Below are 14,454 nucleotides of genomic sequence, written 5' to 3' on the forward strand. Positions count from 1 at the left end.
GACTCCAACACAAGAATTACTTGACCAGGAACATAATGTGCAGAGCAGCATTTTAACATCAAACTCACAGGTCAATGACCCAAGCAACCTTAGAAATAAATCAAGGAAATTACCAAACACATCACACGATGTGATTGATGTCTTCAGTGAAGCAATAACGGCAGACTTGGAGAGAATGGCTAATAAAAGAATGGACATGAAAACATCTAACATTACAAGGAAGGAGTGGGAAGCAATAAAAACACTGCGAGACGACAAAACAATTGAGATTAAGCCCTCAGATAAGGGCGGGAACATTGTTGTTTTTAGCAAGGAGAACTATGAAAAGGAATCACTAAGACAACTGGGAGACAGAGTGCTATGCCATGGTAAAGAGAGAACAATATCTAAAAAGTACCATGGAATATAGCAAACTATTAGATCAATGGAAAAAGGATGGCATGATCAGCCATGAGGAATATTCTTTCCTTGTATGTGACTCCCCGGTTCTCCCCACCTTCTACCATCTGCCAAAGATCCACAAGAATGCCAAAAGACCACCAGGGAGGCCGATAGTTTCGGCAATTGGCAGCCTACTTGAGAACACTTCTCGCTTCATTGATGCATTTTTGGCTCCGATTGTGAAGGATTTACCTTCATTTGTGAGAGACACGCAGGATTTCCTCCGTATCATGGACAGTGTTACCTGGGAAAGCGATTTCTGGGATATAAATAGAGGAACAGCACCCCCAGGGATAGTTTGGGATGCCTTTAAGGCTGCTGTTAGAGGGGAGACGTTAAGCTTTGTATTGTCCGCACAAAAAAAAGAGAAACAGAAGTCAGAAGAAATACGCCTAAATCTACTTAAGGCTGAAGAAGATCTAGCAGTAGCTGTTCAACAACAGGTCGAGATAGAACAAATTATACTTAAACTAATATCGCTGAGAGCAGATGCCCTGGAAGGGGTTACACAAAAAATGGTTGAGAAATATATGGCGAATAGGGAGAACGCACATGAGCTCAGTGAAAGAGTCGGACATATCTTAGCCGTGCGGACCAGGCAGAGAGCAGCAACAGCAGACATTAAAGAAATAGTCAATACACAGGGGAATTTACTAACAGAGTCAGGACAGATAAGGGAGGTTTTTAAACAGTTTTACACAGATCTCTACTCCTCAGACATTACAGTAAGTACAGAAGTGGTAGAAACATATCTGAGCGAGGTGCCTCCCTCTGTGCTCCCTACAATGGAAAAGGAGGAGCTAGATGCTGGACTCCGGGTAGAGGAATTAGTTACTGCTCTTGGCAGTTTGCCCTCTGGGAAGGCAGCAGGGCCGGACCAGATCCCGGTCGAATTCTTTAAAATTTTTCAAACAGTAATTATAGGGGACATGTTTAACATCATGGCAATGGCACAAAAGGGTGAATCTGTCCCTGAGTCCTGGGGTGCAGTCAATATAATCGTAATACTAAAAAAAGGTAAATCAACAACTGAACCAGGTTCTTACCGCCCAATTACCCTGTTGAACGCTGACGTCAAGATTTACTCAAAGATGTTAGCTATAAGATTAGCAAAGGTGATCGAGTGTTTAGTCAGTTCTTCCCAGCACGGGTTTATCCCAGGTAAAGGAACCACACAGCATGTTAGGCAGGTTATCACCATGTTTGATGCAGCAGGTACCCTAGGAGACCCTATGGCAGCGCTCTTTCTAGATGCAGAGAAGGCATTTGATAGGGTCTCCTGGGGATACTTATGGTCAGCTATGAGGTGGAATGGAATTGGGGAGGGTTTTATTAAGGCCATACAGACCTTGTATATCAACCCAATGGCTAGGATTAGGGTCAATAGGGGATACTCTGCAGCAGTCAAGATATGTAGAGGGACCAGACAGGGTTGTCCATCATGCCCCCTGTTGTTCGCGCTATACCTGGCTCCCTATCTGCGCAGGTTGGAACAGAATCTACTGATTGTTCCAATGAACATAAACGGCTGTGCAATAAAAACCCTCGCGTATGCGGATGATGTCGCCATTTTGACACCTAACCCCTCCACTGCTATTCGGGAAATCGAGGTAGAGGCAGAACACTTCGGTCTAATCTCAGGATATAAATTGAATAAACCCAAGACACAGATCGTTGAAAATAGTTACTCAGGGTGTAATGACGCTAGGGTAGTTGCTTCAGCCATGTACCTGGGGGTGGCTATATCAGCAAATCTGGATAGGGTAGTAGAGATAAACATGGCTCCTCTGATGTCAAGAGTAAAAATAGATCTAATAAGAATGAATAATTTACACCTCTCACTTATGGGTTGCACTAATGTTATCAAGATGTTGATTCTCCCCAAATTTCTTTACTTTTTCAGATCGATTCCTTTATTCATTGAGAATAGTTGGTTTAATACACTAGAGACATTATGCAACAAATTTATCTGGGCCCATGGAAAGACGCGAAGGGCATATAAATATTTGACGCTCCCAAGGGAAAGGGGGGGGTGGGGTGCACCTGATTTCAGGTTATATTATATGGCAGCTGCTCTACAGTACATGCAGGGGTTGATAGGAGGAAATGGCCTGGATGAAAGAGTCAATAACCTGTCTACAAAAGTGTATGCTACGGTCTTAGGGACAGACGTGGGAAACTGCTTCTTAAATTGTATCGATTATGGCTACTTTAAAAGAACAAGGTTTAAACGGTCTTAACTGCTGTTAAGATATGGACTGCCTTCTTGAAAAGAAGTAAAATTGGGAAGTATAACAGATACACTACACTCTTTAGAAACAGGTCGTTTCCTCATGCAATCTTTGCAGATGAAGCAATGTTTGAATGGGCGAACAGTGGAATCATCCAGATCGGGGACTTATTTGATATAGAGGGGATCGTACAGTTCGCTGATTTAAGAACTAAATATGGTATTAACAATAGAGATTTCTTCAAGTATCTCCAGGTCAGGAGTTTTTGTAATGATAAAGCAGGGGGGTCTGTGGGTGTAGGGAGGAATGAGATACTGGAAAAAATTAGACTTTCGGGGGATTGTACCATTAGGTCTTTCTATGCCTGTTTGATGAAAGGGAAAACTGATGACTTAGAAAAGGTGGGTAACAAATGGGCGGAAAAACTCAGCATAGATACTGGGTGGTTTAAAAAATCATTGGACCTGGGCCGTACTATACTGTGCTCATCCCCCATGCAGTCACAACACTACAAAACTATTTATTCATTGTACCATACTCCAGCTAAGATAGCTAAATGGGGAGGGAGCACGGGCATAAATTGCCCCCGATGCAACGCTAGCGAAGCAGATAGTATCCATATCTTCGCTACATGCCCTCAATTACACACGCTAATAAGGGACATCGAGGGTTTTCTAGATAGATCCCTGGGGATTCAAATCATTCTTAGCCCAGCTAGAATAATCCTAGGTTTGGGATTGGAAGGAGCTGACATACATCAGGAATTTCTGTTTGTCGCAATGTCAGTATATAGATTGACCCTAGCAAGGGCTTGGCTTGACAAAAACCCACCGACACTGCAAACTTGGCTGGCTAATCTCCTGAACGCGTATAATATGGAGAAGAATATCTATGCACGTAAAGGGAAAAGGGGAAGAATATTAGGCCTAAGAATATGGCAACCCATAAGTATTTGGAAGGAAGGAATTGGGTCTCAGGCACATCCAAGAAGGACTTAAGCTTTAATTGTATTTAACTAAGAAACTCATAAACACTGTTTGTGGAAATGTGTAACGAAAAACTTGTATATCTTGTAAAAACAGTTTATTTAGCTATGAAGCATGAAGTATTAATGCTGGAAATTTCTATAATGTATAAAGTGTGTGCAACAATAAAAATATTTTTAAAAAAAATAAAAAAAAAAGGAAAGCGATATGCTATTAATAACACTTGATGTTGTAAATCTTTACACATGCATAGATCATGAGCAAGGACTGAGTGCGACGAAATGGTTCCTAGATAGGAAACATGAGAAGTTTCGCACACATAGCGAAATGATTCTATGCATGATTCGTTTTTGCTTATACAATAATTTTTTCCTATTCTCTGGTCAACTATACAGACAAACAAGGGGAACTTCCATGGGATCGTGCTTCTCCCCCAGCTACGCGAATTTATTCGTTGGCTGGTGGGAGAAGCAGGAGGCCTGGGGAGGGAATAACGAAAAATGGCAGGATAGAATATTGATGTGGACTAGATACATCGATGATCTTTTTATTGTATGGCGCGGAGACAGAAGCTCGGCTGAGAATTACATCTCCGCACTTAACAATAATAATCTGAACCTAAAATTCACGAGTACAATAAGTGAAAAAAGCGTATGTTATCTGGACTTAGAAGTGTTTGTGGATAATAACCATCTCCATACTAGACTTTACAGAAAGCCCACGGCTGGCAACGCCATATTACACGCTGCCAGCCACCATCCAAAAAGTTTAGTCAGTAACGTACCCTATGGCGAATTCTTGCGCCTAAAAAGGAACTGCTCAGCGGAAACAGACTTTAGAGATGCCCAAAGTGATGCGAGAAGTAGATTTCAGGTGAGAGGCTACTCGAAACACTTACTAAATCAGGCAGCCGCTAAAGCAGATACCATCAACAGAAGGGATCTTTTGTTGGTAAAAGAGACGCAAAATGAAAACGATCAGGTCAGAATGATCACCACCTTTAATGCGAAATCAGGTGATCTGGTACAGTCTTTTAAAAGAAATTGGCATATATTAAAAACAGACAACACCCTAAAAAGATCTATTTCCGAGAGACCTATGATTACATATCGGAAATGCCAGACATTATCAGATCACCTGGTCCATAGCTACTATACCCCCTTAAAAACAACTGTAACCACGAACAAGATCACTGGCTTTTTCCCGTGTTTACGGTGTAAGGCCTGCAAGCATAGCCAAAAACTAAAAGAATATCCTGGTAGAACAGGAGAGAGTAAACCCAATAGAAAAATCACGAAACATCTCAATTGTAATTCTGAGTTTACAATATATTGCCTCGAATGCCCTTGCAATAAATGTTATATAGGTAGCACCATCAAACCTACAAAACTTAGAATTCTGGAGCATATGAGGGCTATCGCGAACAATGATAAGCCCTATCCGGTAGCCCGGCACTTTGCCGAATTCCACAAAAGCAATAGAGATCTGCTCAGGTTCTACTGCATTGACCAGGTCACGAAATCAGAACGTGGTGGCAAAGACACTGCGCATCACGGAGTCGAGATATATTCTGGACCTTAAAACGATGGCACCGTGGGGCCTGAATAATGATGCAGAAATGTGGGTTCACCTGTAGAAAAGATTGAGGTCTTACTTTGGATGTTTACTATGTGCATATAAGAAAAGATCTCCTCTCTATATACCAGTGGATATATGATGAATCTCATGTAAATATATTTGTACATATTTGTCTATGCTAGCGTGGTCCCAGATGAGAACCATACCAGTATGTAAATAGCTGTATCATATGAGATCTCAGCCCATACAGGGCTTCAAAAGACAATAAGAAAATGAAACAACTGATGTGGAAATGTAAATATTCAATGTATTAATAGGGGATACACCCCAATATAATTAATTTTGAAAATTAGGAAGTGATTCCCTGTTTCACAAATGTAAATATGAATAGTTATTATGATACAGTAGAATAGTGTTCACTAAAATAATTTAAAGTTTGTCAAAGTCACCTTTTTTAACTTTGCACTTAAGCACTTTATTTACAGCCATTTTTTCCAAATGTAAATAGTTGTAAATACTACACTACAAGATGGCCGCTGTTTCAATGTCGAATACCATCCTCTATGTTCATGAAATGAAATGAAGCGGTTGGTTTAAAATGGCTTCGGTATTCTTGCACAAACTGACACTGACGAAGCTAACTGGCGAAACGCGTCTGTCAGGGGTGAAGGGGGGTTTGGAAATGAATACATTTTGAAAACAACATCTTAACATCGGAGTGCTTGCCGTTTTGTGACCTGTATTGGTTGGATCGTGTGGACATATATATTTATCACGTTTATGCCAGTTGGCGTGTCAATCAAACATCTGAATCAGATTATGTCTGGATAAATAAGTATCATTCTAATGGTTCATACATTTCTGAAGTCAATTTAAGATCTGTGGATGACTATTGCAGTCTAGTGATATCTAAGAACAGATTCAACGATTCTGATCTCTGTTAGTTACTGGGAATTTGGAAAGGAGTAAATTTATTTGATCACTTGATTTGATCTTTGGGAAAATTGCACTGTGCCACCTCCTTTTTTTTAAATATAACAAAATGTACTTGTCAAACTAGTGGTAGTGCAGACCGAAGACCTGCTGACCTTCAGAAGACTCCTCAAGACCTGGCTTTTCGAGCAGTAGCAGCTCTCCCCCAACCCCAGCGCCTTGGGACCCTCACTGGTAAGTAGTGCGCTTCACAAATGATTGTTTGATTGAAGCATAAATTATTTCAATTGTTTTGAGGACACACTGAAAGAGAAATGAAAATTCATCTTAACTTACTTGATTTCAGGTGTAACTATCTCTGCTGCCAGACTACCAGAGGGATCTTGATTACTTAGTTGTAATAATCCTGTTTAGAAAAAAACAAGTTTATGTATGTGACTGGGTATGAACAAATGAAATGTCATCAACACGAGTACTTCAATTTGAAAAAATGAGAGTTCTGTTGAAACTGTACTTATTTTTGATGATTGAAACAAATATACTGAACTTATAAACATAAAAACTAGTTATAAAGTGCACAGTTATGTGGCCACAATGTTTTAAGCATTTTAAGTCTGGAATGGGAGAGATCCATACTAATCCTTATGGACACCTCAGTTAGGGTAATTTCAATCTTTGTCAGCAAAATTCTGCCAGGACTTTTGAAAAGGTTTTATGTGGTGAGGAAATGTGCTCACTTTCATGTGGAAAGAACATCTAATATTGGATCTAGGGCCCATAAGCAGCTCAACACTAGTTTAGTTATTGGCCGCAATCTTTGATTGCTTTCATATGACCTGTAATATTCAATAGCTCCCCCCTTCCCAGCATTTAAAGGTATATAAACAATTTGCTTGTGTGATTCAGAGCAAAGAAGTAGTCGGCAGAGGGAAAGCATAGCATGGAGGGCAATGAGCTGCCACTACTAACCCACAAGATACTTACTTTCGGTAACAATATATCTGTAAGAAACAGTAGTTCGTATTAGATTCCTTACTTTAGGATACCCCAGGCGTCAGACTGGATCTAGAAAATTTTGCGTAGCAGTACCCATGCGCGTCGGTAGGCGTCGTCTGCGGCTCCGCGTCCGTCATCGTTGGCGCCAGGATGACGTCGGAGTACTTAGACGCCACCCTCGCGCGCTGACGTCAGTTCTTATACACGGCTTTTCCGAGCCAGAAACGCAGAGCCATGATAAAAACCAACACTGGTGCCATGAAAACTAGAGCCCTGAAAGGGGATGACCTTAACCCTAGATATCGGTTCGCAGAACGGGGAGGATGGGTGGGGCGGTAAGGAATCTAATACTAACTACTGTTTCTTACAGATATATTGTTACAGAAGGTAAGTAACTTGTGCATCTGAAAGAAACAGGTTAGTATTAGATTCCTTACCTTAGAATAGATACCCCAGCAATACCAACCCCGGTGGTGGATCTGCGAACCAATGATCACACCAGAAAGTCCGGGAGAACGGAACGGCCGAAAAAAACAATCTCTCCGGACTTGGCTGTCCAGGCAGTAGTGTCTTGCGAACGTGTGCAGCGAGGCCCACGTAGCTGCCTGACAGATGTCCTGCAAGGAGACTCCCCGACCCAGGGCAGTAGTAGCCGCCGTGGCCCGAGTGGAATGGGCACGAAGCCCCACAGGAGGCTCCTTTTTAGCCAGAGAGTAACAAGCCTATATGCACAAGACGACCCATCGAGAAATGGTCCGTTTGTGCACAGTCGGTCCCTTCTTAGCGCCCACGTAACCAACAAAGAGTTGGTCATCCACTCGGAACTGACGTGTGCGATCCAGATAATATGAGAGCGCACGTTTTGGGTCCAGACAGTGGAGCCTCTCTTCCTCTTTCGAGGGATGCGGAGTCGGAAAGGAGGTGGACAAGGTGATGGACTGCCCGATGTGGAAGGCTGTGACTACCTTGGGCAGGAAAGAGGGTCGCATCCGCAACACAACTTTGTCCGGATGGACGGAAAGGGAAGGATCACTTTCAAAGAAAAGGCTTGGTCAGAACACCAAATAATGTTCTCAAATATGCTAATTCTAGACAGTACTAGATCTCCATAAGGTGAATCAAAGTTTCACCCATTAAATAAGGAGGCAAAGGTCAACAGAAACAATATCCATTCAAAACGTTGTATTTTATGCAGATATAAATATCCAAAGCAGAAGGTATTACAAAACTTCATATAAAAAACCTCTCAGCTCACAAGGCAGACACTTGTTTCGTCTCACTCCTGAGACTTTTTCAAGGCATATATTGTATAAGAATCCTTCTGTTCGCTAGTTGTACGTGGTAGATCAACCTATCCGTTGATGCAGGAAAGAACAAGGGAAAAGTGCTGGTACACCCCAAATCATAGGCTGTTTGTGACCTAATAGTCATATTGGCTGCCTCACGTGTCCTCACAAGGCACAATCCATTGCATGTATAACAATTGGCAGCATCTCTGAATAAAAGAAATAGGGTACTGTGTAGGCCGAATTTCTTTATGATAGTCTGTTTCTCCTAAAATTCATTAAGACAACAAGTATCTGGGTCTTTCACCGTGTGATAACACTGAGTTACTGTTAGTGGAGACCCTCTTCGACTGCTGTTAGGTTTGCTGTCTTCGTTTCTTCAACAATAACAACGATTCTAGGTAAGTCGCCGTGTAATACACAGTGTTATTACTAGTGACCACCCTTTTATCGTACTCTTGGAATGGTCCTTACGTATTCGCAGTATTAGATAAAGACCCTGATGATTCTACAAAGTTTCACTTAACAACCGGGACGACAGCTGTTCTTTCTCGCATCAACGGATAGGTTGATCTACCACGTGCAACTAGCGAACGGAAGGATTCTTATACAATATATGCCTTGAAAAAGTCTCAGGAGTGAGACGAAACACGTGTCGGCGTTGTGAGCGGAGAAGTTTTTTTATATGAACTTTTGGAATAAAGAATTTGAAGAATACCTTCTGCTTTGGATCTTTACATCTGCATAAAATACAACGTTTTGAATGGACATTGTTTCTGTTGACCTTTGCCTCCTTTTCAATGGGTGAAACTTTGATTCACCTTATGGAGATCTAGTATTGTCTAGAATTAGCATATTTGAGACCACTATTTGGTGTGCTAACCGAGCCTTTTCTTTGAAAGTGATATTTTGTGCACCTTGTGTGCTAGGTAACACCTTGGGGTGGTAGGTGTAAACAGGGCTACCTGAGCACCCATGTTTTGTGGTCAATACAAACTATAGTAGATACAATTCATGTATTATAAACATCTTAGAGAACTTTAACGAAAGTGCGGACGTTTCTCCTTCTCTAGGGGAACACTACCACCCGAAATTCTGCAACTAAAGGAAAGGAGGTTGAGAAGAAAGAGCCTGGAGCTCCCTTACTTTCCTTAATCAACAAAGAACAAGTGCCTATACTGATAGTAATTTTGAAAGGTTTGACCACCAGAACAAAGAAGGTTCTTCAGAGCTGGGGTGTGCTTATAAATTGCTTTTTTATTTTTAATGTCTAGGTCAAAGAAAAAAGGGGTATATTTGTATTAATCTCATACAATTGAACAGAAACAACATTTTTTATAAACACCAGAAAAATTATGGACAAAAAACAGTGAAGCGTTAAAATCCAACATGCATACCGAATTCATTCATATCACAATCATACCTCACCATTCATACACCAAACATATACAAATACTCAACACGACTAGATACGAATATGTAATCGTGTTGGGTATTAGGTCTGCTGCAATATGTACAATTATATATACAATTTTTACAGTGATTTTACAAGTATAAATCAAATAAATCAACAGAATCAAATGCGTAATCAAAAACAATGTATACAACAATGTATAGCCGGTAATGTGACAATATGTTCACACTGCGGGAAGAACCAAAAAGGAGCAGACACTGGACATGAAGGGGCCTACGCGTTTCAAATCCCTATGGGTTGGAAGGGATTCTCATCAGGGCCAGGTAGCTCTAAAGAAAAAAGAAGAAGAAAATTCTATTGTATACATCTGTACAGACTTAAAAACCAAGAAACTCGAGTGCAGGACCACCCAAGGTTCCTTCTGCTTACCACTATGGAGAATATCCGAGAGAGGGGTAACACCTGTGTGACAACGAAAGACAATAAAGACTACATAAGTAAAGAAAAGTGTTTATAGAGGACTTTGCGTAGCTGTCATCAGACAAAACATTTACCTTAAGTGTATGCGATAGCCACGTTGTTGTAAATTCAAGTTGAAAAATTGGCGGCTAGATGAAGCTGGATGGCCTGAGAAGAGAACAACATCCATTTATTGTGGAATAGAGACGAGTTGTGGTGTTTATAGTCGGGCACTGGGTCAAGGTTCTTACCGGGGGATTGTGAGTAGTCACGTCCAAGCACAGGATCGTGGAATAGAAGAATTAGACCTCGTTGGTTTTCAGCCTCTAACGGGAAAGAAAAGTAAAGGCTTCTTAGGTCAGCGTTCAGAGTGTAAATGAACAAGATTCTTTGGTTAGAACTGGTCAAACTCTGGCTTACCGGTATAGAGCCATGGATGTATTCGGAAAAATCACCGGCGTCTCCAACAGCACTAGTCTCTCGCACATGCGTGGAGTGTAGTACGGCTTGCAAGGCTTCTCTATATGTAGTGCTTGATTGCGCATGCGTGAAGTCTTAGGAAACTGTGACTTCTGTTTTTCCAAAGGAAAGCATGAGGATTGGTACAGGCAGAAAAAAGGGTGTCCCTCTTACAGTTTGTATATCTCTGATATCTCGTTGAGCCCTCTGACTGCTGTGTCGAATTTAACAATTAAATAGGCCTCTCTTTTTGACAGTTTTTGATCCATATCTCCTCCCCGTGGATCCTTTTCAACGCGGGAGATCACTGTCCATTTGATATCACTCATCAGATGTTTGCAACGTTTCCAGTGGTTAACCAATGGAGCAGTTTCAATCCCGTTCTTTATCCTGGATTTGTGTTGAGTGATTCGAGTGCGGATTTCTTGATTGGTCTTCCCAATATAGAGAAGTCCACACGGACAGATGATGCCGTAGACTACGTACTTAGTTCTGCAATTGCTGAAACTATCATGTTTCCATGAGATCCCATGATGTTGAAACAGGGATCCTTCGATGGTCAATTCGCAACAAAGAAACGTCCCACATTTATGATGGCCTTTAATGGGGGACAATCCCATCATCTGTCTCAAGGACGGCTGTTTGTTTGTTTTTATTCCTGCTCTTATTACATGGTTGGCCATGCTGTTCTCTTTTTTGAAGGCGAACAGGTGGGGAGCTTGCAGGCTGGCGTCCAAGTTTTTTACAAGATGCCAATTTTGAATGATGATTTTTTTAAGATTATTGGCTTTTGGGCAGTAGGTGGTTACACAGACTTGCCTGTTGGAAATGGGTTTATTTTTTCTTTCCAGGAGACTGTCCCTCGGGGTCCATCTGGCCCTTTTCATGGAATTTCGGACTAGTTTTTTAGGGTAACCCCTGTCGCACAATTTGGAAACTAGATTTTCAGCATGAAGTTTGTAGTCCTCATTCAAGGTGCAATTTCTATGAATTCGTAGAAATTGCCCATAAGGCAAGTTTTCTTTTAAACTCCGCGGATGGTTGCTAGAGAAAAGTAGTGCCTTATTCCTGTCAGTGGGCTTAGTGAACAGGGATGTTGCCAATGTTCCTTCCAGTGGAAAAACTTCAACATCCAGGAAGGAGATTTTTGTAGCCTAGTGTGATATGCTAAATTGTATGTCCAGTGTTCTAGCGTTAAGCCAATTGTAAAACGACATGAGAGCTTCTTCTCCCCCAGTCCAAATCATGAAGACATCGTCTATAAAACGCCACCATGTGGCTATGTATTCTTTGAAAGGATTATTATTATGGATGTATTTGTCCTCATAGAGTGACATAAATAATACTGCCAGCTCCGGGGCAAAGGGACACCCCATTGCAACCCCCTTCGTTTGGAGGTAGAATTCGTTTCCGAAACTGAAATAGTTCTTTTTTAAGGCAAAAGAAGCCAAATCAACTAGGAATTTTGTGGGTACCTGGACGGGTCTGGGTCGTAGATCTAAAAAGTATTCTAGTACACCCACAGCTTCATCCTGAGGTATTTGTGTGTAGAGCTGTGTGACGCCCAGTGTTACAAGCAGATCTTTTTCCTTTTCAAATTTTATTCCTTCCAGCTTAGTGATAAAGTCCGTTGTGTCCTTTAAGTAAGAAACAACGAGGTCCATGAACTGTTTCAAAAAACAGTCGACGTACTTTGCCACCGGTTCCAACAGGGAGTCGCACCCCGCCACGATGGGTCTACCTGGTGGCTTTGTTAGATGTTTATGGACCTTGGGAAGGACCTAAAATAGAGGTATTTTAGGGTGTTTATTGCGTAGATATTCCAGCTCTTTAGGGCCTAGAAAACCTGCCTCAAAACGTTCTTGTAAGATGGGAAATAGAAGGTTTTGGAATTCCAACGTGGGGTCTTTTCCGATCTTGCGGTAGCACGTCTGGTCATTTAGCTGCCTCATTATCTCGGCTGTGTAGTCACGTGGAGAGGGCATTTGTTTCATCTTTAGAGATATTGAATTTGACGAACTTTTTTTGTTTCTCCATATCCGCGATGGCGGAAAGGACAGTTCTTTCAAAGATTACTACTTCCTTCGGTACTTTATTCCCTGGAGGACAGAAAGTTGATTTTTTACGTAATCCTGTGACTTCTGACGGTGTGGAAGAGGGATTATTTGCAAAAAACATAATCCCTCTTCCACACCGTCAGAAGTCACAGGATTACGTAAAAAATCAACTTTCTGTCCTCCAATTCAATATCTCTAAAGATGAAACAAATGCCCTCTCCACGTTAAAAAATGACAACACAATTACCATCAAACAAGCCGACAAGGGCGGCTCGATTGTCATTTGGGACACCAACGACTACACAGCCGAGATAATGAGGCAGCTAAATGACCAGACGTGCTACCGCAAGATCGGAAAAGACCCCACGTTGGAATTCCAAAACCGTCTATTTCCCATCTTACAAGAAGGTTTTGAGGCAGGTTTTCTAGGCCCTAAAGAGCTGGAATATCTACGCAATAAACACCCTAAAATACCTCTATTTTACGTCCTTCCCAATGTCCATAAACATCTAACAAAGCCACCAGGTAGACCCATCGTGGCGGGGTGCGACTCCCTGTTGGAACCGGTGGCAAAGTACGTCGACTGTTTTTTGAAACAGTTCATGGACCTCGTTGTTTCTTACTTAAAGGACACAACGGACTTTATCACTAAGCTGGAAGGAATAAAATTTGAAAAGGAAAAAGATCTGCTCGTAACACTGGACGTCACACAGCTCTACACACAAATACCTCAGGATGAAGCTGTGGCTGTACTGGAATACTTTTTAGATCTACGACCCAGACCCGTCCAGGTACCCACAAAATTCTAGTTGATTTGGCTTCTTTTGCCTTAAAAAAGAACTATTTCAGTTTCGGAAACAAATTCTACCTCCAAACGAAGGGGGTTGCAATGGGGTGTCCCTTTGCCCCGGAGCTGGCAGTACTATTTATGTCACTCTATGAGGACAAATACATCCATAATAATAATCCTTTCAAAGAATACATCGCCACATGGTGGCGTTTTATAGACGATGTCTTCATGATTTGGACTGGGGGAGAAGAAGCTCTCATGTCGTTTTACAATTGGCTTAACGCTAGAACACTGGACATACAATTTAGCATATCACACTCAGCTACAAAAATCTCCTTCCTGGATGTTGAAGTTTTCCCACTGGAAGGAACATTGGCAACATCCCTGTTCACTAAGCCCACTGACAGGAATAAGGCACTACTTTTCTCTAGCAACCATCCGCGGAGTTTAAAAGAAAACTTGCCTTATGGGCAATTTCTACGAATTCATAGAAATTGCACCTTGAATGAGGACTACAAACTTCATGCTGAAAATCTAGTTTCCAAATTGTGCGACAGGGGTTACCCTAAAAAACTAGTCCGAAATTCCATGAAAAGGGCCAAATGGACCCCGAGGGACAGTCTCCTGGAAAGAAAAAATAAACCCATTTCCAACAGGCAAGTCTGTGTAACCACCTGCTGCCCAAAAGCCAATAATCTTAAAAAAATCATCATTCAAAATTGGCATCTTGTAAAAAACTTGGACGCCAGCCTGCAAGCTCCCCCGCTGTTCGCCTTCAAAAAAAGAGAACAGCGTGGCCAACCATGTAATAAGAGCAGGAATAA

The 14,454-nt window shown here is 41.6% G+C and overlaps 1 protein-coding gene across 3 annotated transcripts in view; it reads right to left on the reverse strand.

Moving 5' to 3' along the window:
• HOOK3 (hook microtubule tethering protein 3) overlaps nucleotides 1–14,454 on the reverse strand; it is a 1,217,139-nt gene that overhangs the window by 425,226 nt on the left and 777,459 nt on the right. For all 3 annotated transcript variants that reach the window (XM_086961833.1, XM_086961832.1, XM_086961834.1), the window contains one exon: nucleotides 6,506–6,575. In XM_086961833.1, the coding sequence (XP_086817959.1) occupies nucleotides 6,506–6,575 (70 nt within the window). The remainder of the gene's footprint in view (nucleotides 1–6,505; nucleotides 6,576–14,454) is intronic.

This window comes from Lissotriton vulgaris, chromosome 3_1 (assembly GCF_964263255.1).
Source record: "Lissotriton vulgaris chromosome 3_1, aLisVul1.2, whole genome shotgun sequence".
Lineage (NCBI taxonomy): Eukaryota > Metazoa > Chordata > Amphibia > Caudata > Salamandridae > Lissotriton > Lissotriton vulgaris.